This window comes from Chroicocephalus ridibundus, chromosome 8 (assembly GCF_963924245.1).
Source record: "Chroicocephalus ridibundus chromosome 8, bChrRid1.1, whole genome shotgun sequence".
Classification (NCBI taxonomy): Eukaryota; Metazoa; Chordata; class Aves; order Charadriiformes; family Laridae; genus Chroicocephalus; species Chroicocephalus ridibundus.
The window spans coordinates 40,140,534-40,168,483 of NC_086291.1; the positions used below are offsets into that span (position 1 = coordinate 40,140,534).

Below are 27,950 nucleotides of genomic sequence, written 5' to 3' on the forward strand. Positions count from 1 at the left end.
CTCTCTTTCACTTGGAAGTCTTTTTTATTTTTTTTATCTTTCCATCCCACGTCTGGGGTGACGGCCCCTCTAGTTTCATCCAGAACTTTTTTTTTTTTTTTTAGAAAATTAACTTGCTGTGTTTAAATGCTTTCAGCCGGGCTTTGCTCCAGAGGGTTGGACTTCTTTATTTTTATTCTCTTCCCCCAGTATAACCAGTCCTCTCTGAGGCCTGCCTCGAGCACCACTTTCCGCAGACAGCAGCAATCACATGGTTTCAACATCTTTTTTGAGCCCTCTCTTTTCAGATGAGCTTGGCGGCAAAAATAAGTGCAGCCGGACAAAAGGAGGTGCTTTAATCAGGGGACAGAAAACACTGAGCACGAAGCTCGTTCCTGGCTGCTTTCCTCTTGCTTAGATGCTCTACACGGGGTTCCTTCATGTAGAAATAAGCTACTTCAGTTCGCTGTTGGAGAAAGAAAAATTTACATTCGCTGATAAACAGTGACGGAGTTTGCTAGAAATGGAAGCCCGAATTCTGCCTTTTAGACTATGGCTGTTGAAAGTGGAATTGCTCTCGTGTCCTGGCAGGTCACAGCCTCTGCACCTGCAGGAGCTTCATCTCAGTTACACCCTTGAGCTGAGATTGTCAAGGAACCTCATGCAGGATCCGGATGCCCAGCACTTCTAAACATCAAACCCATTTTGGGAGGCTTTAGCTTAGCACACAGCAACGTCAGGTTGCAGATCGGCTCATGAATTTTCTAAGTGTTGCATCTCCTGTTTCTCTGAGATGTTCTTATTTTCTCTTTCTCGGTAGCTCCGCTTGCTGGTGGTGATCGTGCAAGGCCTGATACACTTGCTGGTTGACCTGATTGACTCCCTGCCTCTTTATTCAGTCATCCTTCGGCTCTGCAGATCCTACAGACTGGCAGGTAAGTCCTTCAGTGCTGCACATGCAGAATTTCAAGGAGTTCATATTATGCATTTCACTTTTGGTGCAGTGGGGAGCTGCTGAATAGAAAGATGCGGAGGGCTGTACTGGTAATCAATTGCTGCAAGAAGCAGGACAAGGATGTCAGTGGAAAGAAATGCGATGCTGAAGCAGAATCAGGAGCACCTTTACGAAGCCTGTGGCAACTAAAAGTGACATCCAGACAAGCACTGTATAAATGAGTTCGTCTGTTGATTCCAGTTGTAGTGTGCCAGGTCAGGTGAAACCTCTGAGAGTTAAACAAGCTGTTAGTCTTGGGGGTTTGGGCTCTGAAATAAGCCAGATTACAAAAATACTTGGAAAATCTGCTTTTTCAGAGGGCTGGATCTGCAATGGCTGTGAATCAATGGAGCTGCTTTAGTTCTGACTTGACTAACTGAAGTCCTGAGCTGAGGTGTTTGCATTAATTTCAGAGCTCTGGGCAGATTTCTGATAATCATTCTCTTCTTGTGACTAATCTGTCACCATTTTGAAGCTAGACATTGTTTTTCCACTTTTGGTAACTGTGAACCGTGGTTGGCATCAGAGTAAAGGGGCGTTTGGAAATGGGTTTAACTGTCAACAGCTCTGGATAACATAGTTAAAATCAAGTAGGTCTAAATTTTTCTCTCCCCTCTGTTCAAAGAGCATGCAGCAGGGATTTTAGATATGAGGAAGAGCTCGATCATCACTAAACCAAGGCTGGTCATCAAATGCGAAGGAAGCTTGAGGCAACTGGTGACAGCTTTGTGTGTTGGAGCAGTGCCAGGCTCGATTTTGGGAAGGTAGAGCTGAGCCACGTTACCAACTCGGTTGCTTTGCCATGGGTCCCTTCAGCAGGTTCCTATGAGGTTTCTGACAGAAACCTCTTAACCTTTCACGGCTGTCTTTGGAGAACAGGAGATGCTGCTGGAGAAAACTGACCCAGTGAACAGCAGGTCACAGGGCAGAGGGAAATCTTGTTGCCACCGAGAAATGAGGCCATCTATTCCCACCAGTCTTAGGTTACTTCTCAGTTTTGTTCAGCCTTCTGCAGGGTAATAGGCCACCACTCAGGCAGAAGGTTGGCTGCTCAGTTGAGTTTGTTACCTGACTGACTTTCTTTGTTGGCTATTTGTTTGCTCCTCTTAAACGTTTTAAGAAAGAGAACACTGCAATGCCATGCTGCCTGAGAGATGAAGAGGCATCTCAGAATTTCTGCAGGCTGTGTTCCTGCCCCAGCACAAAAACGTGTCATTGGAGCGGTAACAGATGGAGCAGTTGAATAGAATTCAAAGGACTTTAGAGCGTACACGTCACTTGATGTCTTCACTGCTTAGGTTTTGCCTCCCTTTTCAGGCTCAGAACTTGGATAAGACACCCTCTGGCAGACATTATGGCAGCTGATTTTACAGGCACCACCAAGATGGTTCTACCAACATGAATGGGTAGCTTTTCCTGACAGCAAGGGGTTAGTGCAGTGTTTACGTTCAACCCGGTTCAGTCGTGGCATCTGGCCTCCAAGTTCTTTGACTCGGTTTCGGAATTGATAAAATACGATATTGATGAAGCCTGGGCCAGGACAGATGAACAGCCCATCCCCACACCAGAAACAAAACCCGTATTTTCTTTCCACACGTCAGAATGGAAACACTTTGGACTTTAAAAAGACTTTTGCAAATATGTCAAAGCTGATGTCCTCTCTGCAAGAGCTCTGTCTGCCCAGCGTCAGCTCAAGGGATGCCACCTTGGGTGGGATGGGTACACTGTCACGTCAATTTGGAGTGCAAAGTAAGGCATAGCAGTGAGGTTTGGGGGTCTCGAACTCAGCCCACACACAGGTTACCAACATGTTGTTTGATTGTGCACAGGTTGGTTCATTTTCTCTGTACTTCTCTTTCCATCTTGCCCAACATGTAGATATTCACATGACAAACTTTGGGCCAAGTTTTGCCGTGGTGCTGTAGGACCTGTCGTGGTGGTGTCTCCATGATTACCGGAACACAAATAAGCAGCGAGCTTGCTTTAGTGCGCTGTCATGTGAAACAAATGGGTTCATGTCCCCACCTCTCTTGTGCCATCGATGATGCCGGTGTACAGAAGCAGCAGAACGCTGAGCTCTGGGGTTGGCTGGCAATCGCAGGAGAGTTTAGGGTTCCTCTCTGCTAGAGTCATCTGCAGTAGACAGAGCCTTCCTGCTTTTTCTGTGAATTCCTGAGAGTCATAGAATCATAGAATCATAGGGTTGGAAGGGACCTCTGGAGATCACCCAGTCCAACCCCACCTGCCAGAGCAGGGTCACCCAGAGCAGGTGGCACAGGAACGCGTCCAGGCGGGTTTGGAATGTCTCCAGAGACGGAGACTCCACCACCTCTCTGGGCAGCCTGTGCCAGGGCTCTGTCACCCTCAAAGGAAAGAAGTTCCTTCTCATGTTTAGGTGGAACTTCCTGTGCTCAAGTTTGTGCCCGTTACCTCTTGTCCTGTCACTGGGCACCACTGAAAAGAGCCTGGCCCCATCCTCCTGACACCCACCCTTTAAGTGTTTATGAGCGTTGATAAGGTCCCCCCTCAGTCGTCTTTTTTCCAGACTGAAGAGACCCAAATCCCTCAGCCTTTCTTCATAAGAGAGGTGTTCCAGTCCCCTCACCATCTTGGTAGCCCTCTGCTGCACCCTCTCCAGCAGTTCCCTGGAGCATTGTAGTCATCTATAGGTCATTCTAAAATACATTTGTAGCCTTTTGTGCATGTGTTTTCCTAGAAGTTTAAACAATTGAATGATCTCATGAGGAGCTTGCTGCCCTGCAGCTGTACAAGGGAAGTGTGTGGCCATGCCCTACAGAAGCAGCATTTTCGGTTCTAACGGGCTGCTGCTAGGGTAAGAGCGCTCAAGCACATACACGAAACGTCAGTGCCCTCTGGTTTCTGTCTCTCTCTGACAAATTGCCTGCCTGGAAAGTAGTTCCTGGCACGGCCTAGACACTTTCTCTTAGCCAAAGCTCAGTGAATCGCACTGAACACTTTTTGTCACCCGGCACATTTGGTTATTGAGACCCAGGGTAATCAAACATCTTCTGGAAGGCATTGGGGAAGCCCGTGTTTCAGTATAACCCTTACTGTCCTATACAAAAAGGCTTTATGGTTTGGGGAGACACTTTAAACCAGAGCTATCTGCTAGATGAGAGTGTTCTCTCCCAGAAGGAGTAAACTCTGTAACCTTAATTAATTCAAATTACTTCAAAGAGAAAATATTTTCTTTTTTTAAAAATGTGTAAGAGTCACACAGATGCTATAGCGGTGGAGCTTACACAAATGAAGAGGTTTATTTCTGTTTGTGCTCCTGAGTCACTGGTTGATCCGTGGCAGATCACTTCATTCCTCTTGCCTCATCTTCTTACCTCTAGGAAGGATTATTCCTTTCTAGGGGCACACTTGGCTGGTGCAGGTTTGCAGAAGATGGAGTGGCTTTATTTACGTGAAGTGATTCGAGATCTTTCAAAAAAAAATTCTCTGCTAGTCCTACTTGTTACCTTTGTTCGGAACGCTGCATTAAATGTTCATGTGCAGTATGCCACCGTTGCAATCCAAACCCTTTCCTATTCATCTTGAAAGTATTGGGAACATAGCAAGTCCAAGAGGAAATCCCAAAGTGGCAGGTTTGATGGGGTTAGCGGTGTGTTAAAAACATGAGTGCTGGGATTAGTAGGCAGCGCTTGCTTTGAAATGTCTTTACTGCCTCCAGGCCAGCCACTTTCCTCCCTTGGTCTGAAAGAGGGAGAGATGCGCACGTGTGCTGTATCCACATGAGCACGAATTAAAGGGGAGTTCTCTGCCTGCTGTTAGCATGGAGTTCCCGTTCTGATAGAAGCTTGGGAAAAGAGATTTTTTCCAGTCCCTTTGTCATCATCAGGCCTGGGTGGCTGAGCTCCCTGGTTCAAGAAGGACAGGGAACTGCTGGAGAGGGGGCAGCAAAGGGCTACCAAGATGCTGAGGGGACTGGAACATCTCTCTTATGAAGAAAGGCTGAGGGATTTGGGTCTCTTCAGTCTGGAAAAAAGACGACTGAGGGTGGACCTTATCAACGCTTATAAACACTTAAAGGGTGGGTGTCAGGAGGATGTGGCCAGGCTCTTTTCAGTGGTACCCAGTGACAGGACAAGAGGTAACGGGCACAAACTTGAGCATAGGAAGTTCCACCTAAACATGAGGAGGAACTTCTTTGCTGTGAGGGTGGCAGAGCCCTGGTACAGGCTGCCCAGAGAGGTGGTGGAGTCTCCGTCTCTGGAGACATTCCAAACCCGCCTGGACGCGTTCCTGTGCCACCTGCTCTGGGTGACCCTGCTCTGGCAGGGGGTTGGACTGGGTGATCTCCAGAGGTCCCTTCCAACCCCTGCCAGTCTGTGATTCTGTGATTTCTAGGCTTTGTGCTTGCTTTAGCACGGCATTTCCAAGCTGGGAGACAGAGGGGTGCTTTTAATGGAGCTGAGAGAAACACATCATTTGTCATTACGCTCAAAACCACAATAGAGAGAATCTGTGCTTCCTATGGAAAATGTGTAAGGGTTCACAAATCAAGAAAGGCTGAAGACTCCGTTTCGAGGAAATCGATGCTCAGCCAACAGGGCTGAGCCACAAATGGCATGGGCTTTTCTCCAAGGGTGGATTTGGTATCTTTGTTTTGTTTCCTTTCAGCTGGTGTGAAGTTCAGAGTCCTTGAGCAGCAGGATGGAAAACCTCTTCGACTCCTTATGCAGGTGAGCCCCTTGTGCCCTCCATGACATTTTCTGCTGCGGGCTGTGCCTCGGACTCACCCCAAAGTCCTTCTCTCTTCTGTAGCAGTTTTGAAACTGGTCCCAGTGAAACTTAAAAAATTCCAGCTGTGAAATGCTGAAACAAGGGAAATACGTTTCACATTGTAATGATTGGCTGCTGCTTTCTCTTCTTTTTAATACCCTGCTTGAATCCTCTGTTCAGAGAAAATGCAGTGTCCTGTATAGTGTGAAATGAAATGTGAAAGACAGGAGAAACATGGAGCTCTGTTTACCTCTGGAATTAAGACTTGGCGCCATTATCACCTCGCGTCCTGGCTCTCTGCAGCCTCACCTTAGTAATTGCTGAACGCGGAGAGAAGCAAAAGGCGTCAGCTACACCATCCAAAATGAAGGACCAGTAAAAGGTCTTCCCCTCCAGGTGTGTTGCAAAGCCTCGGCTGCTCCGTGGTGCCGGCAGGATGAGTGTGTGGGCAAGACGAGAGAGGGAAGGGCCTCCTCTTGTTCTCCTGAGCGGCTCTGGCAAGGCGCATAGGAAAAGCTCACCTGTGCTTTTGTAACCTCGCATTTCCATGCTCTGTCGTCAGAGATACTAAAGGACTTTTTTTTTTTTTTTTCTGAAGAGAAATGATGTGATGGTAGCAGTGAATTTCTCCTTATGCTTTCAGGAGGCATTGTGACATTTCCATTTCCTGATGTTGCCGGAGTACTGCCGTATCGCAGGGCTGCTTTTCTTCCTCTTTGCATCCTAGGAGAAGTGTCTGCAAGTAGCGTATGGAATCTATAAAAAACGCTGGGGGAGTGTGTGGGAAGGGATGAACTGCAGCTTCCCAGTATTTTTTTGCTTTTTCCATCATGGGTCCAGCCCCAGTCCTGTTTGAGCAGAGGTCAGATTAGCACGGAACCAGCACACCAGCAAGAGCAATTCAAAAGGGAATCCCTTCAACAGATGTCTTCCAGGGCAAAACTAGCGTTTCCGAAGCATGCTGGCTTCCCAGTTCCTCTCTTTCAGTAGGATACTGGTGTAAGAACCAAAATAGGTCATTCTCTGTGGCCAGAAGACTCCGTCAAAAAGAAACTAGACACCAAAGACGAGGCACAGGAGCCGCTGAGCAGGGAATTTGGCATCAGTGTGTTTGTGAGACGAGGTGGATAGCTTCTCCAGAGGAAAAAGATCACGACTGAGAGAGCAGAGGCAGTGAGTCGTAAGAATATGAGTTTTCCTTGGAGCGCTGCAGAAAGATCCTTTTGCTATCTAGAATACAGCGTAAGTCATCGTAGCAAGCGGTGGAAGTGCTTTAGTGGATGTCTCTCTTGGCCTTCTGTTCAAATAATAATGAGCAGAGAGTCAGTAAAGGCACTTCTTTGCTCTCCTTGCGCTGGTGAAAATGAGAAATGGGGTTGTGTCAGAAATCCTGCTGAATATACCACTTTCTGCTAGGTCTTTTGAAAGGACAATCTAAAAGCCTATTTTTAAGTGATGTGCTATAATTCTTATTTACGGTGCACGTTGGTGTTCCTTTCCGGAAATTTCGTGGTGGCTTTGTCCCCTCCCCACATGGCAGCCCTCGGGAGCCATCCCTGATGGAAGTAAGGCCGTATGCTATGCCCCAAATAATTCAAGCTATTGGTGACTGTTACATTCACAGCTGTCCTTTGGGGCGCTGGTAATGGGTTAGAAATCAATAATGCTGGGTTTGAGCATTCACATACAGCATCTGGTTCGGGTGAGTGATTATTTTTTATGTTTGAGATAGTGTCACCAGAATGCAAAGCCCAGACATAGGCAGGCGGAGGGCGGGGGATGATATTTCCATCCCAAATGCTACTTAATTTTCTCCAGGAAGTCTCACATAGTTCAGGAGTTTCATTAGTGTTTAAAATCTTTTATTTTGGTGCACAAGAAGAACTATTTCTGGCAGTGTGGCTCAACTGAACTGCTAGCCCAGTGAGAAGAGACGATGAGTTTGATCCATCCCTATACCTTCTGCTAGAAGTGTCATTTTTCATTTTTTACGGCAATTGCTTTGAAAAAGGTTAAGGGAAAGAGGAAGGGAAAAGGGAACACCTCCATTATGAAACAAAGGATGTATATTATATCAGGGTATATTGTAGTTTTGGACTACAGAAATTACAGAATCACAGAATCGCCGGGGTTGGAAGGGACCTCTGGAGATCACCCAGTCCAACCCCCTGCCAGAGCAGGGTCACCCAGAGCAGGTGGCACAGGAACGCGTCCAGGCGGGTTTGGAATGTCTTCCAAAAGACAAGACAGGAACCTTGTGACCATAATCGGAGGCCACAAACTTTCGTAGGCAGAGACTCCAGAGGCGGTCATTCTTGGGATGGTGATTGAAATCAAATTAGAAAATATTAACTCAGCCCAGGAGCCTTAATTTGAAATGAAAATGAGCAGCCCCGCGTGGCACTATGTGGTGTGCGCCATGTTCTGCTCGGACTCCATTCCTCTGGGCGGGTATCGGGTGATACCAGGTCCAGCTTAAAGCATGGCCGTGGGCTGAGGGCTTAGCACATTAAAGTGGTAGCTCCGTAAAAGATATGGCTTAATTGGCACATTGTAGAGGAGTTTCTAGGAGTCATGGTGTACTCCCAACAGAGTATTGCTGTCTGCATTGGGAGGCCCCCACCTCTCCAGCCACTGCAACTTCCTAACGCAACCAGGGGCCGGTTCCGCGCCCTCCTGTAATGAGCATCACTCTCAAATCCTGCTGCTGCTTGCGTCTGCTTCTCCGCTTGACAACGATCCTGGTAATACTCCTTGCCAAGCTCGATTTGTTGATGTTTCGGGGTGTTGTAGGAGGCCAAAGAGCTTTAGCTAGCCAGAGAGGGATTCTGACGCTGTGTGAGTAGCAGCGTTGATGTTTTAACAGAGGCCAGCGCTGTGTAAAAGTTGCGCTCACCCTCCTCGGCTGCCTTGTGTTTTTTACTACTACCCATTTTCATCGCTGCTCTCCCTCTTTCTTCTCCTCACAGATCAACCCCCTGTCGTATGGCAGTGTGGTACAGACATACAGGCTGCCAACCTACAGCTGCTACCCCAAGGATTCCTGGACATCCCTCTGCAAGAAGCTGTTCCTTGGAGAGCTCATCTACCCATGGAAACACAAAGGAGAGAAGCAGGACTAAAGACAGCAAAAGAGCTTGAAAGACTCGGTCAGGAAAACAGATTGAATCCTAATTCTTTTGGACCAAAGGCATCTCAGAGCCAGCGGCTGCTGGATCCCTTTAATTAGATTTTGGTAACATGGGAGGGGCTGAATCTTTAAAGGCAAATATTTTTAAACATTATTTTTCAACTCTCCTCTTCCCCTCGGCTGTGTTTGTGTCATATGCTAGTGATTATTTTTGAAGCGAAAGGTTAAACCCAGCAGTGCCTCATGGAACCAGCATTTAGTGTCACGGAGGAATTCCCTCCGGACTGGTTTGATGTTGTATGTATCCTTCCATGTAAGCTCACAGGCCGTATTAAAACAGACCTTTGGGCTTCGAAGCCGCATGGCTGAGGTGCGTTTCTGCCAAATATTTTGGCCCTTTTATGCTTCAGCCTTCCAATCAGCTACTCAAAACCAAGATGAAGGGTCAGCTCATCGAGTCACACACTGAAAACTGTACAGCGGGGTCTTCTGCGTTCATGGGATATTTATTCTTTTCCTTTTGGGTGGGCTTGGATTCACCCCTGCTGCAGCACCAGGGAAGGCGTTAAGCGTAGAAAAAACGGGGCTGGAGGCCCAGAAACACAGCCTGCTGCACCTTTGTGCCTGTGTGGTCTCATCTACATTTTTTCAACGGCAAATAGTGTTTCAGGGAGAGCTGGCGCTGGCGTTTCCTCAGGGAAGAGACTGCTGGTAAGGTTGTGGCTTTAATTTATCCCCAGATCCATATTATCCGTATCACTCCTTGGATGAGAAGTAGTTAAAGATTTCAGATCTTCTCCGATTCCTACCACACACCCCTCACAGGAGGCAACAAGCAGTCTTTGCCAACCATCAGTCAAAGTCTGCAATCTTACAGACTTTTTTTAATACTGCATTTTCTTATTACTATTTCTTCCACTGTACGGTTCCTGTTGCTGGCACATCTCTCGATGCGCCTCTTTAGATAGGCATGGCTTCTTGTGAAGGAAAACGTGGTTCACTGCGTGTAAAACTCCATCCTAGACAGAAATGCTGCCTTTGAGAAATACTTCCCTTTCCTAACCAGAACAGCATGCGACGCTGCTGAAAGGAGATCTCAGTAATTACGCTGCCGTGAAGGTTCTGGTTCTGGTTTGGGGAGTTTTCCCTGATCCTGCAGAGGGACTGTGCCTTGTTCTGCTGAATGTACCATCAGGCCCACAGAAAGAGCGTGGCACGTGCCTATAATCCATATGTTGACTTACGCTCTCAGGAGGAAGAGCTCCTGCCTTGTCATCATGAGGATAATGAGCTGCTTTCCTTCTGCCCTGTCCTGCCTGATCCTGCTGCCACGACACCCTCTTCTTGCTTCACTCGAGCCCTTGGTGATTTACTCCTTGTGCTTAGACCTGCTGATTCCACCCTCACAGAGTCCCAAACTGGTGGAGGTTGAAAGTGGCCTCTCAGGATCACCTGGTCCAACCCCCCCTGCTCAAGCAGGGCCACCCAAAGCCTGTTGCCCAGGACCATGTTCGGATGCCTTTTGAATGTCTCCAAGGATGGAGACTCCACCACCTCCCTGGACAACCTTGTGCCACTGCTCAGTCACCCTCACAGTAAAAAAGCGTTTTCTCATCTTCAGACAGAATTTGGTGTGTTTCCGTTCGTGCCAGTTGGCTCTTGTCCTGTTGTTGTGTCGTGCTGAGCTGGGAGACACCAAAACTCAAATCTCTTTAGCGAATTTGAAGCTTCGCAGCCCCGTGTTGTCTCTGTTTCTGGGCGGTTGTATTCAGGGACTCTTCAGCAGTTTTCCACACCCCTTTTGGGGGGTGTGGAAGCCCTCTGCGGGTAGAGAGGGTCACCTGCTCATTCACTCAGTTACCTGACCTGCTCTTTGCCGGCTTTTCCAGACCTGGTAGCGGAGAGAGTGCGTGTTCTCCAGCCAAACTCCCTGCCTGCCTTAAGCATAGGGTGGAAACTCTGGGAAACGTGGAGCAGAAACCCCGCAGCTGGCAGCGTGCGAGTCTGCTTGGATGGGGGAGCCGCCTTCGCACGGTGCTCTGGGCTCTGCAGCACCCTGGGAATACGGCTGGGATGTGCCCGGATGGGTCTCAGCTGGTCCATCCACACCACGTGAGGCCACAGCACTTAGCAGCTGTCGCGTTAGAAGGACTGTAGTTTCAATATTTGTCTGTCAGAGTCCCAGGACTTTCCCTGATTTACTATCAGAGTGCCAGCAAAGGACTTTCCCTGAGTCAGATTCACAAGTGATTTAAATTAGTCGAGCAAAAATAACAACCGCTCCGATACTTGTCTGTCAGAGTCCCGCCAAAGGACTTTCACTGAATCAGATTCACGAATAATCGAAATCAGTTATTTTATTGAGAGCGACAGTCGCAGATTCGAGATTGCCGTTGATAAATTTGCTAAGGACAATAGCGCTAATTAATTAAGGTCAATATTGCTAGCAAAAATAATGATAGTACAACAATCCGGGGTAACGTTCCCCAGAGGGTGAAGGCGCAGCGTTACCCAGCACGGCGTCCCTGTCTGGGCTGCAGGAAGAGAACGCGGCCCCTCGACTGCTCCGTCAGGTACCAAGTTTCTTCTCTCCCAGTTTAACAGTCATTTTCTCCATCCTTTTATCCCCAAAATTACAAGGTTTTCCCTCCCCTAGGTGACATGTAGTAGGATATGGGTGGAGAGACGAGTGCCGTAGTCATACGTGTTTAGCATGATCTCTAAAATCTTCATTAGCATATGCAGGGGGGTCAACTTGAATATGCATTTCACAGGTAACGAGGCAAAGGTCAATTACCGGGCATGGCAGCCTCTCAAGGAAACAAAGAGCTACACAAAGTCTCTGTTGTCTTGATTTTACTGTCTCTGCTGACAAAAAGGAGGGCTGTCCTGGCTCCCCAAGACTACCCCGTTATTTATGTACCCTGCGATGGCCAGGCAAGCCTTCACTCCCCTGGGCTGCGCAAGGGAGAGCGAAGCCACTCTTAATCGTTCTTTGAGCACAGAGACTTCACCTCATGATCCAAATTCCACACCAACCGATTCAGGAGCTTTGGGGTCGTATTCCGCTGTGGGGGATAATCACGTTCAGAGCGATCCAAACCCTGTGTGGGCAGCTGACCTGCCTGCCCGGGGTGAGAAGAGCGTGCCCATCACCTCTGCGTCTGGCTCACCACTTTGCACTGGGAGAGGAACGTCTACTTGCAAGAGCCTGTCCGCTTCCCAGCTCACTTCCAGTCACATTCCCCATTTATTGTCTCAGAATGCTGAATGTAAGGAGGGTGCATGGGATTAGGGATGCTGCAGGTGACAAAGTGTAATCCCTTCGTTTCCAGAGGGGTGACGAGGCCCAGGAGCAGGTGGAGGAGCCGCTCCCCTCCATAGTGTTATTTAAGCATCTGGCACTGGGGAAGTTCATCAGACCTTCACAACTATTGTAGCCAATCCTTCTACTTAAAAATGTTCCCGTTTTTAAATAAAGTATTAAAAAAGAGTGCTGAAACATTTCCCGTTTAATTAGAAGCGCGTGTGTGCGGGTGTGTGTTTGCGTGTGAAGTTTGATGAGGAAGTTTGTCGTGCTGATTGAAAAGCACTGCTACGTTTTCTCTTTGCGTTGGCATAAGCCACCAAGTGTTAGCGGGAGCAAAGTGCTCCCGTAGCAGCCACGTGCTTTTCTTTCCTTTTTCCTCCTTTCCCTTTCCCCTTCCCTTTTCCACTTCCCTTTTTCTCTTGTCTTTTCCCTTTTCCCCTTTGCCTTTTCCCTTTTCTTCCTTTTCCTCCTTCCCCTTCCCTTTTCTCCATCTCTTTTCTTTTCTTTTTCCCTTCCCTTCCCTTCCCTTCCCTTCCCTTCCCTTCCCTTCCCTTCCCTTCCCTTCCCTTCCCTTCCCTTCCCTTCCCTTCCCTTCCCTTCCCTTCCCTTCCCTTCCCTTCCCTTCCCTTCCCTCCCCTCCCCTTCCCCCTTTCCCCCCTTTTTTTTTTCTCCATTTTCCACCTCCTCCTCCTCCTTTTCCTTCGTCTTCCCCTCCCTCAGCAGTTCACACCAGCAGCCTTGGCCCAGCCAGCAGCACCCCAGCCCCTGCCCTCTGAGCGTGCCACCCATCGCCCAAGCCGGCCCCGGCCACCACTGGGTGATGGTGGTTGTCTGAGGTCGCGCAGAGCCAGTGTGTGACCGTGACCGCAGCGCTGGCACCGGCAGAGTGCTGGAGGGCTGGTTCTTGGAGGATGGAGAAGTAGCAGCTCCCTGGGATGCTCGAGCCTGGCCCTGGGATCCTTCATGGCTCCTTGTGCCGTGCTGCGGGATGGTGAAGCAGCCGATGCTCCTGGCCGGCTGGGTGTCCAGCTGGATGCAGGGCCGTGACAATGTCCCCACGCCGCGGCGAGCCTCTGCCAGGATCACCCCTCTGCATCGGGATCACCTCTCTGCTGGGATCACCCCTCTGCATCGGGATCACTGTCTGCCAGGATCACCCCTCTGCATCATTATCGCCCCTCTGCTGGGATCGCCCCTCTGCTGGAATCACCCCTCTGCCGGGATCACCCTCTGCCCCCACCGAGACTGCTGCCCTCAGCCCTGGAACAACCCCACCGCCTTCCCCACGCGGCTCCTCTCTCCTGATGACTCCCAGCGCTCCGGGCTCTCGCTGGGTTCCCACCATCCCACCGAGGAGGTGAGAAATCACTAGAACAAGCCATAAACCAGGGATCCGGGACTGGCCCTGAGAGAGTGGCAGGACTGAGAACTGTAATAAATAAAATCATGTTTGTTAATCAAATCAGGCTTTCTTAAAGGCTGGTGAAAAATTACACTGTTTTGACTCTTCACATACTTAAATCGCAGGCATCCAGTGTGCTATCTGGTGCACTTTGACACCTCAAGGCCTAAATCACAGGCATCCGGTGTGCTGTCTGGGGCGCTTTGACACCTCAAGGCCTAAATCACAGGCATCTGGTGTGTTTTAACACTTCAAAGGGAAGAGCTAAGTTGTGCGATAAGCTGAAAAGAGTCACCCAAAGGACACCGATAAAGATGAGGAGCCTTCAGCCTCACGACCACCAGGAGGCGGGACAAGACCGACCCCCTAGCAACACGTCGCTCAGACACGGAATATACCAGGACTGACACATATACGGGAACCAGAAGAGTATATAATCAGCTACTTTCGGGAAGTGGGCGTGCGCCGTTGGCGGAGCAAAGACTCCCCGGCCGCCCAGCGCTGTTTTGCTTGCTGCCGCTTGCTTAATAAACTAATTTGATTAATTGGACTGGTTCCTGTCAATTATTGGGCCACAATCTATAAGAAATTTCGTGCCGTGACTCGGATAGAGGCAATTTAGCTGTAAACCTCACGGGGGGGGTGCCGCGCTGAGTAAGCGGTCCCTGTTGGGTGTTTTTACACCCAAAACCTCTACCGACAAACTCGAAATTCGGCAGCAAGTGAATAAAAGCCGGCAACCCTGTAAACTTTGTGCACGAAGACCCGAACAAAGACTCAGGAGTGAGTAAGTATAGGCCGGTGATCCGTTCGGTTGGGATTGGGTATCCCGGAGTGTGCCTGTGTGAGACGTCCACTTGAGGACGAAGCAAGTGCGGACCCCTTAGTAGTGCGGTTCCCATCTCCCGCGAGGGACTGGGCCACGAACAGGGGGAAAAGATTGTGTGTGTGTGTGAAGGCACTCCGGAAGATGGGACAGAAGGAAAGCAAGCCTTCTGATCCCATGGGTGGGTCAGTGCCTAAGGTTAGGTTACCCCAGATACCGCCAGACAGTCCGTTAGGATTAATGATTAAATATTGGGATGATTACCCTTCTAGGCAGGGTAAGGATAAAGCAAAAATGATACATTATTGTATGGAAGTTTGGGGTGGGAAACAAATTAGAAGTGACCACCTGTATTGGCCCGTTTTTGGGTCCTTTGAAGATTGGATATGCCAGGCTTTACATATTTATGTTAATTCTAAGGAACCCTTTAGCCTGGAGGAGAGTGAATATGCACACTTGTGGATAAGGTCAGAGACTAGAGTAAATCTATATCACTTGAGAGAGAAGAAACAGGGGGGTAGGAAAAAACGCCGGGATGAGGATGAAATCCCTACCTCACCCCCCCCTTATGTACCACCAGCACCACCGCCACAGCCTTCACCGCCCCCAACAGCGCCAGACTTTTTCAATACAGATTCTCCCTCTGGTTCTTCTGAAACTAGACGAGTAACTCAAAGTCAAACTAGGATGGGGGAGGATAAAAGTAACTTATATCCGCTTAGAGAAGTTGCTATGGGGGGAGCGCAACCTGGCATGGGATATGTTTCTGTCCCTCTGAACTCCAGGGACGTTAGGGAATTTAAGAAAGAAATGGGAAACTTGTTAGAGGATCCCCTAGGAGTTTCAGAACGGGTAGACCAGTTCCTAGGACCCAACATTTATACCTGGGATGAACTGCAGGCCATATTGGGCATATTGTTCACTGCAGAAGAAAGGGAAATGATCAGGAGAGCTGGGATGAGGATTTGGGACCAACAACACCAGCAGGGTCCTGCGGCAGATATTAAATGGCCTCTTCAGAGACCTAATTGGAATAACCAAAACGAAATAGACAGAGGCCATATGCAAGATCTGAGGACCATAATTGTCCAGGGGATAAGGGGACAGAATATAAACAAAGGCTTTAGTGAACATCAAAAGAAAGATGAAACCCCTACAGAATGGTTAGAGAGATTGAGAAAGAACCTCCAATTGTATTCAGGGCTGGACCCTAGTACACCGGTAGGGCAAGCCTTGTTAAAAACCCAATTTGTAGCTAAATCGTGGACAGACATTAGAAAGAAGCTGGAGAAAATGGAGGATTGGCAGGATAGGGGTTTGGATGAATTGTTAAGGGAAGCCCAGAAAGTGTATGTCCGCAGGGAGGAGGAAATACATAAGAAACAAGCCAGAATGTTGGTAGCTGCAGTCAGAGAAGGGCAAAGGACGTCAACCCCTGGAAAAGGGTTTGAAGCTCGCCAGATAAGACAGGAGACCCGAAAACCTTTAAGAGGGAGAGAATGGGGAACTGTGGTTTGTTTTTATTGTGGAGGAAAAGGGCATGTTAAAAAGGACTGCAGAAAGAGAATGATGGATGAGAAAATGTTCAAAGAAGACTAGGGGTGTCAGGGGCTCTATTTGCTGGGAACCCGAGAAAAAACAGAGCCCTTGATAAAACTAAAAGTGGGTCCCCAGCAATAAGAAATTGAGTTCCTAGTGGACTCGGGAGCAGAAAGATCTACCGTTCAAAAATTGCCCCAAGGATGTAAAATATCCTCGGCGGCTATACAGGTTATTGGAGCAAAAGGAGAACCTTTTGGAGTACCCGTAATAAAGGATGTGTTTTTTGAAACCCATTCTAAGGTAGGGATGGGGTCCCTGCTACTCATGCCTGAAGCAGACTATAATTTATTGGGCCGAGATTTGATGATTGAATTAGGAATTGGCTTAGAAGTAAAAAAATGAAACACTAAAAATTAAACTGTGTCCCTTACGAGTAATAGATGAAGAGAAAATAAATCCTGAAGTCTGGTACACCCCGGAAACAGTAGGTAAGTTAGATATTGAACCCTTTTCAGTAACAATAAGGAACCCAGAAATACCAGTCAGGATAAAACAATACCCCCTTCCTAGAGAAGGGAGGCTAGGTTTGAAACCTGAGATCCAAAGATTACTTGAAAAGGGGTTGCTAGAACCCTGTATGTCTCCTTTTGATACTCTCATCCTGCCTGTAAAAAAGCCGGATGGAAAATATAGGCTAGTACATGATTTACGAGAAATTAACCAGAGAACAATAGCTAGATTCCCGGTGGTGGCGAATCCACACACCCTCCTGAGTCAAATAGGGCCCGATAATCAATGGTATAGTGTAATAGACCTGAAGGATGCATTCTGGGCATGCCCTCTCAAAGAAGATTGCCGAGATTACTTTGCTTTTGAATGGGAAGACCCAGATAACCATCGGAAACAACAATTACGGTGGACGGTATTGCCCCAAGGGTTTACCGAATCTCCGAACTTGTTCAGACAAGCCTTAGAACAAATCCTGAAGGGGTATGAGTTAAGTGAAGGAGTCACACTGGTCCAATATGTGGATGATTTGCTCCTAGCTGGTGATCGCGAAGAAAAAGTGAGGCAGGAGAGTATGAAGTTACTAAATTTTTTGAGTTTACAAGGATTGAAGGTATCAAAATCAAAACTGCAATTTGTTGAGAAAGAAGTAAAATATCTGGGACACAGATTAAGCAAGGGAACTAAGAAATTAGACCCCGAAAGGGTGAATGGCATATTGTCATTACGGGCTCCTAGAACTAAAAGACAGGTTAGGCAATTATTAGGTCTCTTTGGCTATTGCAGGCAATGGATTGAGAACTATAGCAAAAAGGTGAAGTTCCTCTATACCAAATTAACTAAGGATGGATTATTGAAATGGTCGGAGGATGATGATAAACAATTAGAAACACTAAAAACTGATTTAGTAAATGCCACAGTTTTGAGCCTGCCAGATGTAAAGAAACCATTTTATCTATTTATCAATGTTGATGAAGGGACCGCATTTGGGGTATTAGCACAAGAATGGGCAGGAAGAAAGAAACCTGTGGGATACTTATCTAAACTCCCGGACCCGTAAGTAGGGGTTGGCCTACCTGCCTTCAAGCGACAGTAGCCGCAGCCCTTTTGGTAGAGGAAGCCCATAAAATTACCTTTGGAGGAGAATTGAAGGTATTATCACCTCACAACATCAGGGGAATTTTGCAGCAAAAAGCTGACAAATGGATAACAGATGCCCGGCTCCTAAAATATGAAGGCATCCTAATCTCCTCTCCCAAACTGGAACTCGAGGTAACAAGCGTGCAGAATCCAGCACAGTTTTTGTATGGGGAGCCAAGTGACAAAATAAATCATGATTGTCTTTACAACATTGAGGAGCAAACGAAAATCAGACCAGATTTGGATGAGGAAGAACTTGGAGAAGGAGAAAAGCTATTTGTAGATGGATCATCCCGGGCAGTTGAAGGAAAGTGAAAATCAGGATTTGCAATCATTGATGGAAAAACATTTAGTGTAATAGAATCAGGACCTCTGAGTCCTAGTTGGTCTGCACAGGCTTGTGAACTATATGCTGTATTAAGAGCCTTGCAACTTTTAAAAGGTAAAATTGGAACCATATATACGGATTCAAAATATGCCTTTGGCGTAGTACATACTTTTGGAAAAATTTGGGAAGAAAGGGGTTTAATAAATTCTCAAGGAAAAGGATTAATACACCAGGAATTAATAATCCAGGTCTTACAAGCATTACGAGGACCAGCGGGAATAGCCGTAGTACATTTAAAAGGACACCAAAAAGGATTAAGCCCATTAGTCAGAGGAAACAATCTTGCTGATCAAGAAGCAAAAAGAGCGGCATTAATGGTGATCCAGACTAAAAGAACTCGGGAGGACTGTATAACTTGTGGAAAGGAATCAGACGAATTCCCATGTTATGAGTGTTGGAAGGATTTTGGAATCGATGCAGTCCCTTGCAGATGTCTAATTTATGATGAATGTGACAACCCCAAGTATAGCCATTGCCATCTACACGGAAAAATTCACTCAATCCTGAGTTTTACAGTGCAGGAAAAAGATAAGCTGACTCAGATGGGAATCAGGGAGACAGAAAAAGGAAAGTGGAAACTCCCGGATGGCCGGGAAGTTCTCCCAAAACCTCTGGCTTTGAAAATCATGCAAAAATTCCATGAGAACACCCATTGGGGAACTCAGGCGTTAGTGGATCAGTTTGCCACAAAGTATATGTGCATTGGTGTATACAATATAGCAAAGAGAATAGTTAGCGAATGTATGACATGCAAAAGGGTCAATAAACATCAGTTACGGGAAAAAGCCCTGGGGGGAAGAGAACTGGCTCACAGACCATTTGCTAAAATCCAGCTAGACTTCACTGAACTTCCAAAGGTGGGACGATATAAATACTTATTAGTAGTCATAGACCACCTAACCCATTTTGTGGAAGCATTCCCGACAGCTAGAGCCACCGCTCAAACCGTAGTGAAGACTTTGCTGGAAAATATAATCCCTAGGTGTGGATCCATTGAGGTAATAGACTCTGATAGGGGCTCCCATTTTGTTTCAAAAATAGCAAGGGAAGCTCTCTCCTCTTTGGGGACAAAATGGGAATATCATACTGCCTGGCATCCACAAAGCTTGGGAAAGGTAGAAAGAGTAAATGGGGAAATAAAGAAACAGCTCACAAAATTGATGTTAGAAACTAAGATGTCGTGGGTAAAGTGCCTCCCCTTAGCACTATTGAATATAAGAACACAGCCCCGAACTGATGTAGGAATTTCCCCCTTTGAAGTGTTATATGGGATGCCATACATACGATTTAGAAATTCCGCAGGACCACCCCCAACTTGAAAATTCACAAATTAGACCTTATATAATTCAACTCATGGCTAGGAGAGTAAAGCTGCGGAATAAGGGCTTAGTAGTACAGAGACCCCCCCTTGGATGTAGCCATGCATAACATAAAGCCAGGAGACAAAGTGCTAATCAAATCATGGAAAGAGTCCCCATTAACCCCCCGTTGGGAAGGGCCCTATCTCGTTTTACTCACCACAGAAACAGCCATCCGGACAGCAGAGAGAGGCTGGACTCATGCGAGCCGCGTAAAAGGACCGTTAAAAGACTATTCTTGGGAAGTGACAAGCCCGCCTGGAGATCTGAAGATTGCCTTCAGGAGGTTGTAAATGGACACACATATAACTGTGGTACAAGTGAGCGACTACAGCATATCGGTGGGGTACGGTTACGGTGATACAGGGGACATAAGAATCAAGTGTGACATTCTGAGCTGTAACTGTTATCCTTTTTATTTGTTTTATTTGTAAAGGGTGTCGAGAATGGAGGGGGACCCATTGCCGTTACGGGATACCCCCTCGAGGGGTTTGCCAACCTTGTGGGGACAAAGAGCGTGAGCTCACCAAATTGGCTCTAGACATAAAAATATTTAATGGTGAAATCCAGGAGCAATCTAGTGAATGGCGGGAGATATTTGCACGGGGTATTAAACCCGAGTACTATTGCTATCACCCTAGCGAACCTGCTCCATTTGTAATTGACATTATTAAAGTGTGTTGTCGCAAGACACTCAAAGGGGTTCAGTGCGATTCACCTGAAATGCACAGAAGCAAGCGACTAAAAATTGCATTTATTCTCCTGAAGACTACCCCTGCTGCCGAGAAGATGATACCCCTCGTGGCTCGAAGCAACCGAGTCGACGAGCGAGGCAGAGGAGTAAAAAGCTGTGGAGAACAGAACCCAAAGAGTGGGACTGTACAAAGCCACTGGGAGGACTGCCTCAGTGTTAACCGAGGGAATCGCACGAAACGCCCCGGGAGGAGTGATAGCACTGAAAAGGACTGGGTAATTGGAGTGAGTGTTCAAACTAAACTTACTAACCGGCCGGGTTTCCACCCTTCTCGCCACACTCTAATTCTAATTTTACCAAATCTTGTAGGTGTCTTATTGTTTGCACAGCAAGGGGGGTTGTGTGTTGCTCTGGATGAGGAATGCTGCGTATATGCAGATCACACTGGAGTAGTTAGAGACACCATGACGAAACTACGAGAAGGATTAGAAAAAAGAAAGAAAGAAAGAGAAGCACAGCAAAATTGGTATGAATCTTGGTTCAGTTATTCCCCATGGACGACTATGCTATTGTCTACCATCGCGGGACCTATGATACTATTAATTTTGGGATTAACATTTGGCTCTTGTATATTGAACAAAGTAATTGAAATTGTAAAGGGCAGACTGGAAGCTGCCCATTTAATGCTTATCAGGGCTAAATACGAGCCATTAGATAAGGAACCAGCAATAGCAGAAACATTAGCTTTAAGTCACGCTGAACTCCAAAGATTTGATGAACAAAATAGTAAACAAAAAAAAAAGGGGGGGGATTGTAATAAATAAAATCATGTTTGTTAATCAAATCAGGCTTTCTTAAAGGCTGGTGAAAAATTACAATGTTTCGACTCTTCACATACTTAAATCACAGGCATCCGGTGTGCTGTCTGGGGCGCTTTGACACCTCAAGGCCTAAATCACAGGCATCTGGTGTGTTTTAACACTTCAAAGGGAAGAGCTAAGTTGTGCGATAAGCTGAAAAGAGTCACCCAAAGGACACCGATAAAGATGAGGAGCCTTCAGCCTCACGACCACCAACCAGGAGGCGGGACAAGACCGACCCCCTAGCAACACGTCGCTCAGACACAGAATATACCAGGATTGACACATAACGGGAACCAGAAGAGTATATAATCAGCTACTTTCGGGAAGTGGGCGTGCGCCGTTGGCGGAGCAAAGACTCCCCGGCCGCCCAGCGCTGTTTTGCTTGCTGCCGCTTGCTTAATAAACTAATTTGATTAATTGGACTGGTTCCTGTCAATTATTGGGCCACAATCTATAACAAGAACCAGAGGCTAAGAACAGAGAAACAAAATCAAGGAGATTCCCGCCCATCCTCCTCCTCCTCCCGCCTTTGGATCCCGCGGACTGGTGGACGAAAAGGAGAGGAATGGCTTTTTTCTCCCCCTGGACTTTTCCCCCCACTCCGCCATCCCGGGCTCTCTCCTGGGGCGAGAGTTTCTCCGCAGGCTTTACCCCCCGAGCCGTCGGCAGTGGCCGGGGTTGGCAGCTCCAGGTGGAGCCAGCAGGACACCTGCTATTTCATTTTGCTGTCACCTGCTGCTTCATTGTAGTTTTAGCTGCTATCTCATTTCACTTTTAGCTGCCGTTTCATTCTGCTGTTGCAGAGGCGGGACGAGCAGGGCCGTTGGGGAGGCAGGGGGATGGTGGGGGCTGTGTTTTGTATCCCCCCCACCACCATGGGGATACAAAGCCTCCCAGAGGAGTTTGCAGCGAGCGGCTCTTGGCCCTGGGAGCACGGAGGGAAGGGCTCCCCCGTCTGCTTTCCCCCAAGGGGCAGAGATGCTGCTCGCCGGAGCGCGGTGGGGGGGGTCCCTCGTCCCCAGAACCCCGGCGCCGCCTTTCCCCGGGCCCGCTCGGGCGCTGCGCGGAGGCGCCAGGCGGAGGTTGGGACACGGCCGTGAGGTGGGTGAGTCCCGGGGCGGGTCGAGGCCCGGCCGTGAGGCGGCGGCGCGTTGAGCGGGCGGGTGCGGGACCGGGACCTCTGTCAGCGGCGGGGCGCGCTGAGGAGCCGGCGGGGCCGGGTCGGGCCGCTCTTCCTCCGCCGCCTCCTCCTTCTCCTCCTCCCTCTCCCGCGCGTCCCTGGGCGGCAGAGGCGAGGCGAGGCGGCGGGCCGGCTGTGAGCCCAGCAGGGGGTGTCCCCCTCAGGCCCCGTCCCCCTCAGGCCGGCGGAGGAGGCTGCGGGTCGGACCCCCCTCGCCGATGAGAGGGAAGATGAGCACCCAGGGCAGCCCGGGGAAGAGCTCCGGTTACCTCCTCAAGTTCCTGCCGGTGGGGGACAACGAGGTGGGCAAAGGGGAGATCCGGGAGAACCTGCGGGACGAGGCCTCGGCAACGGTAAGGGGGGCTGGGGCGGGGGAAGGCTCGGCCCAAGGCCTCCCGATCCCCGTGCCGGGGGGGGGGGGGGGGGTTTGTCACTGCCCGTGGGGGCCAGCCTTGGGCAGGCAGGGCTTGTTCTGCCCTTTTTTTGTTTGGGTTTTTTTTTTTCTTTCTTTTTTTCATTAACTGGAAGAGTAGCGCGGTTTCTCGGCAGAAAGGCCGTGGTTGTTCCTGAAAACCGCCGGGGTCTGAGGGAGGGTTTGGGGTGGGTGCTCGCTGTCACTGTCCCCGGATGCCCCGTGTCCCCCGGCCCCGCTGGACCTTCCCGAGCGGAGCGCTGCCCCGGCGCCCCGCTCCCGGAGCCGAGCTGGTTTTGTTACCTGAAATAAAAGCCCTCCAAACCAACAGTAGTTTAGAGAGGAGATATTGCTTTATTCGGGTGCTAAGGGGAAAAACCCGCAAATCTAGCACCTCTTACTGGGGGATATTCACCCATTATTTATACACAAAATATTCTCATTATTCTGCCTACCATAACTCCACCTAGCTTTCCACATTCATTAGGGTGACCGAATAGTCTTTTTGCCTACGCGTATCAAATTTTGCTACGTCGGCAAAACACTTCTGCACAAGCATGAGTGTCTTGGTGGTCATTTGGGTAAGGAGACCCTTCCTCACATCACCCTTTTAAGGTATTGAGTCATCTCGGGACAGTAAAAGTTTGCTGTAAGTTTGCCAACTTCTTGAAGATGATAAGGATGTGCTTTGAAGTAGCCATAACTCCATCCTAATTGGTATAGGAGTACATACTTGATGTATAGAAGAACCTTGAAGTGATTAACTACTTCTGGTTGTCTCCTCATTATCACTACCTGTAACGTCAGCTCAGGGACCAACTATTTTTACACAGTAAGAAAGTCAGTAATTAGCTATTTTCTCACACAGTAAGAAGGTTAGTAAGAAACAACTATTTTAGAAACAAAGCAGAGGCCTGTCTTTGGTAACTGTTTCCCGTGGCCCAGAGGAAGCGGGGGCTGTCACAACAGAACAGGAGCCCAGTTTCCAGGCTAGAGCTGCTCTTGCTCGGTAGCTGGCTACCGTGGTTGGTCTGCCTCCTGCAAACGTTAAGGTTTCTAATGTAGCCCGTGACAGACCATTAACTACAGCATCACGAGACTGTAATTAAGAGCCAAGGAGCAGTGCGGTGGTATTCCCTGCGTCCCCTCACTGCAGTTAAAGCCTAACACGGCCTGGCGGGCTGCAGGTCCAGGGGTGGTTTTCAACCTGTCGTTCTTTTCCCCCCAGCCTCCATGCAAAATAACATCCCCAAGGGCTCGGCAGAAGCCATCCAGTTCAGCCCCTGCATCGTCACTGCAGCCAGGGCTGGAGCCAGGTGGTGCTCAGTTTCACCTGTAAGCAGGAGTCTCTGTGCTTCTTGGTGCTCTGTGTTGATGCTGGCCGAATTTATAGTGTAAAAGAGCGGTGTGGCTCAGTTTCTGACTGTGTCCTTGCTCCTCGGAGCTACTACCAGTTTGGTAGGGGCTGATGCAAGCGGGCACCTGCTCGGCAGAGATTTACGGGGAGGTGGTGACTCTGAAGTCAGGCTGCTTGTGAAATGAGAGCAGCAAATTCTGGAACTAGAAGGTTGTGCTATCATTCATCTCCTTGGGTGTCTGTCTGAGCTGGTGCGGTTTGCCCTCAAGGAGGTGCTTGGCGCGTTTAAGCCTCCCTGAAGAGAGTTTGTGTCTGCAAAGAACCTGGCTCCCCTGGGAGCTGCAGAGCTGCTCCTTGGGGTTAGCGTTTAGTGAGCAGAAAGGGATGAGGGCTGTTAACAGGGTTGTTGTTTTAAGTGAAGCGTTGAAGTTGGAATTGTCTTCTGATAGAAATGGTTTTGAGCGCGGTATTGAAGTAATGATTGCAAAGTGAGTGTGTGGTGAGGTCATTGATACATACATAAATTACAAAGAATGGTGACTTTGGCTGTCACCATAAAAGCTTTGTCTCTGTACCTGCTATTCTAGAACAAAAAAATACCACTGTTTTTTTTCTGGAAAAAGAAATCTCAGTGAACTAATGTTTTCAGAACCTTTCCTCATCTTCTGTGGGTAATCGAACTCATTCCTAATTACAGAGTTAGGTCACACACTCCTTTTTCACTGTAATGTATGCTCTGATAGTCTTTGCCTCTGTTGCTTCTGTGAAGCTACGCGTCTTTTGGATGATCAGTTGGAGTAGCTCTGAAATCTGAGTGAAGTTGATACTGCTGATGTTCCTGACGGCCTTGGCCATCAAACTCACTCTGTCTCTGGCATGGGTGGGATGTGTGTACTGACAGGGCTCGTTTCTTCGCCAGCGGCTTTCGCTCTGCCCTGACGGAGGCTGTCCCTGCCATGAGGGCACGTAGATTTTGTGAACAGCTACTGCCTGGCCTCCTCTGGGACACGTGCCTGGTGCTGTCCTGAAACTGCAAGGGTGGAGTGTTATCTGGAGGCCCTTTTTGTAAATCTTTTATTTCTAAGTGTGTTGGCCTTCTCCTCATCCTCCCCTCCCAGACCCCACATCCCAATTTGAAACTAGTGTTGTATCATCTACTGCTTGTTTGAGCTGCCCAGAAAACAGAACTTGTCTCTTATCAGGCTGAAACGGAGTATGCTTTAGGTTGATCTTGTGAGTGGGACATCTCATCTCCAGCTCAGATCCCTAACCTCTGGTGGAAAGGGGTAAAGCCGTTAGTAAAGCCGTTGTGCCTTCTGTGTCTCGCTTGGATCTGCTGCTTTTACCGTGTTGGCCAATTACAACTGTTATGACACGGGTTTTTTGAAACGCGCTGTGAAACGGGTTGTCCTTTCAGCTCTGGGAAGGCATACCTTTAAAAGCGAAGCTCTCTATCTTTGCTGCTGCTCTTCTGCCATATGCCCCACCTCTAGAAAAGGGTTTGAGGGATCCCTCTCTTCTCCGTTGGCATAGCGGGCAACCAAGAGATGAGCAAGCCCTCTTTCTATCAGCATCGCTATTGTGAGCTGTAAGCCGCAGGTGGCCTCTGTTTGCTTGCGTCCAGTGTCTGTCAGCTCTGGGTGCAGCATGAGCTGTGTCTGTCTTAAAGCGTCGTAGTTGTTTCTTCCCATCCTCGTTCAGGGTCCCTGAGCAGAAGCATCGCTTCTCGACACAGCCTTATAACTTGGCACCTCATACTGCATCAGGCACGTCTTAAAATTAGACACCGTGGTTCCTATTGTGTGTAGCAAGACCTTAGCAACGTCCTTTATTTAAATCGCCATTAGAAATTAATCGGGTGGCTGTTACTTCGTTATTCCCTGGATGCTGTTGGCCTTTGCAGTAAGAGTCATGAGTGGTGCCCCTGACCATTGCTGCACCCCAGCTGCAAGAGCCCCGGATACAGAACTTCTGGTGACATACAAATGGCATTTTGAGGGGGAATATGAGGTCCAGTTGTCATCTGTGTGTTTCTTAGTAGGTTCATGCTGAAGTTCCGGAGTGTATCAGTCTCCAGGAACATCAGGCGAAGCACTCCCTGTGCAAAGAACGGGTTTGTTTATGTCCTGTGGCTGGATATTGTCACCTCCCACCCCAGGAGGGTTTGTAACTGAGTTGGACTTACATTTTGCTTTCTCTTGGCCAGCTGCAAAAGGTCCTAAATTAAGCCATCTTACTAGTATTTGGGTGAAAAACTGGGCTTTGGGGAGAACATTACGGTTCGTTCTTCTGGGCTTTCCGTGTTGTCCTCCTTCCCAGCTTTGACCCACCCCACTCCCCAGATCTGCACTGGTGGAGGCAGGGTGCCATTCTCGGACCCCCATCACTACTCCTAACGCCTGGAGGGCCTCACCCAGGAACCGAAAATCCTGTCTTTCCCTGGAATGCCCTCTCCTCCATCACTGCCTGGCAGGTTTTGATGATCTTCAGCTGTCTTTCAGGGTTAAGGATGCACAGCACCGTAGGAGGGTTGTTTCAGGAGGACTGTGGTTTTGTTGTGTTTTTCTAAAGCTGGGGAGTTCTCGCCGCCTGTAATCCCCTAGATAAATAAAAGCTTTACTTTTACACGGCTGTGAATACGTTTCTGAGCCTTCAAGTGCACAAAGGTGATGTGAACTGAGCAGTGTAAATCTGAAAAGGGTGGAATGTTCTTCTAATAACTGGGATTAAAAGTTTCTCTGTATTTTTTGCACTCTCCAGATCCCATGATGTCCACTTCTGTTGGTGTGCAGGGTGTTTTTGTTTGGTTGTTTCAGTACATAACCTGCATAGGAAAGCCCATGGAAAATGTCTGCTTTCCAGCTGTTCCCTGGCATGTTTTCCTCCGGCAGCCTCCCTCTCTCGGAATAGCAGAGCATTTTTCCCTCACACTTGAAAATAGCTACGCTGCGAGCTTAGCTTTCGGAGCTGAGGTTTTATAACCTTGCTTTCTAAAATCACATTTTCTTCCCCTTTACTCCTCGCCTTCCTCTGGCAGCCCAGGCTCAGCTGAAAGGAGCAGTGATACAGCAGCATTACGTCACACCGGTTTCTATTTGCTTGCAGGCAGAGGAGGAGGAAGGAAGCTCCAATGTGAAAACGTTCGGCTCTGTTTTGCTAAACACTTTGCTGTGACTTGGGACACACCTGAAAGGGAAATTTCCCTGGGGCGGAGACAATCGTGGCTCAGGGCCCCCCATCGAAGAGCTCTCTGGTTGTTTCTGCAAAAGTTGTAGTAATAGTACGGTTGCAACATCAGCTCAGAGATTGTTTGTTCCTACAGGGCTTCTGTTTGCTGAGAGCTTTTTTACGTAGCCGTAGCTTTTTAGATTTTCTTCCTCTTTTCTGCCTCCTCTGTATCTCATTTCCATCACCCCATTGGGAAACCAGACAATATTATATCATTTTAAAACTTTGACACCTGCTCTCCTATAAATGTAACCCTGAAGTGATTAGTGGCCTGTATGTGCTGTGCAGCGCTGCAGCCATTTCAATATCAGGCACTGAATTGGGACAAAAATCCTCACGCGATTCAAAATATTTGCTAATTAAACAGTCAGTGGTTAAGGAGGAGACATGCAGAAGGGGACAGTGAAAGGCTGTACCTAACTGGCAGTTTAATAAGGGTGCTGTGCATCTCTGGAATAATCTCCTTCTAAAGAAAATGCATTCTTTTTTTTTAAATTTCTTTTTAGAGGTGCTTTTTATCTTATTTTACAGCCCAGCTTCTGAGTTCCCAGGCCCATTTGGGGGTTTTGTTGTACCACTTTCCTGTCCTTGCAAATGATTGCTCCGTGCACACCCTCCCGGTCATGTACCCAGAAATCACCCCGTCTTCTGTTTCCTTCTGTACCAGTTTTAACAGCAGCAGGCTGGGGGCCAAGTGGACAGGAGACCTAACTAGATTTAAAAAAAACCAAACCAAAACAAAAACCAACAAAACAATGAAACAAAGCCCAAAGAAACAAAACCAAAAAAGTCCACTATTTGCCTGTCCTGTTTACTTAACCTGAAATCATCTCTTGTCCCAAGAGCTGTTATTTTTCTTACGTTGCCAAACTGCTTAAGAAACTTGATGGT

At 48.2% G+C, this 27,950-nt stretch overlaps 1 protein-coding gene across 3 annotated transcripts in view; it reads left to right on the forward strand.

Moving 5' to 3' along the window:
- PIGQ (phosphatidylinositol glycan anchor biosynthesis class Q) overlaps positions 1 to 12,718 on the forward strand; it is a 39,145-nt gene extending 26,427 nt beyond the window's left edge. For 2 of the 3 annotated variants that reach the window (XM_063344380.1, XM_063344379.1), the window contains exons 9-10: positions 800 to 914; positions 8,692 to 12,718. In XM_063344380.1, the coding sequence (XP_063200450.1) occupies positions 800 to 914; positions 8,692 to 8,951 (375 nt within the window). In that variant the 3' untranslated portion in view covers positions 8,952 to 12,718. Of the gene's footprint in view, positions 1 to 799; positions 915 to 5,620; positions 5,683 to 8,691 lie in introns of all 3 variants that reach the window. The other variant, XM_063344381.1, reaches the window with a different exon arrangement.
- Positions 12,719 to 27,950: the final 15,232 nt, after the last annotated feature.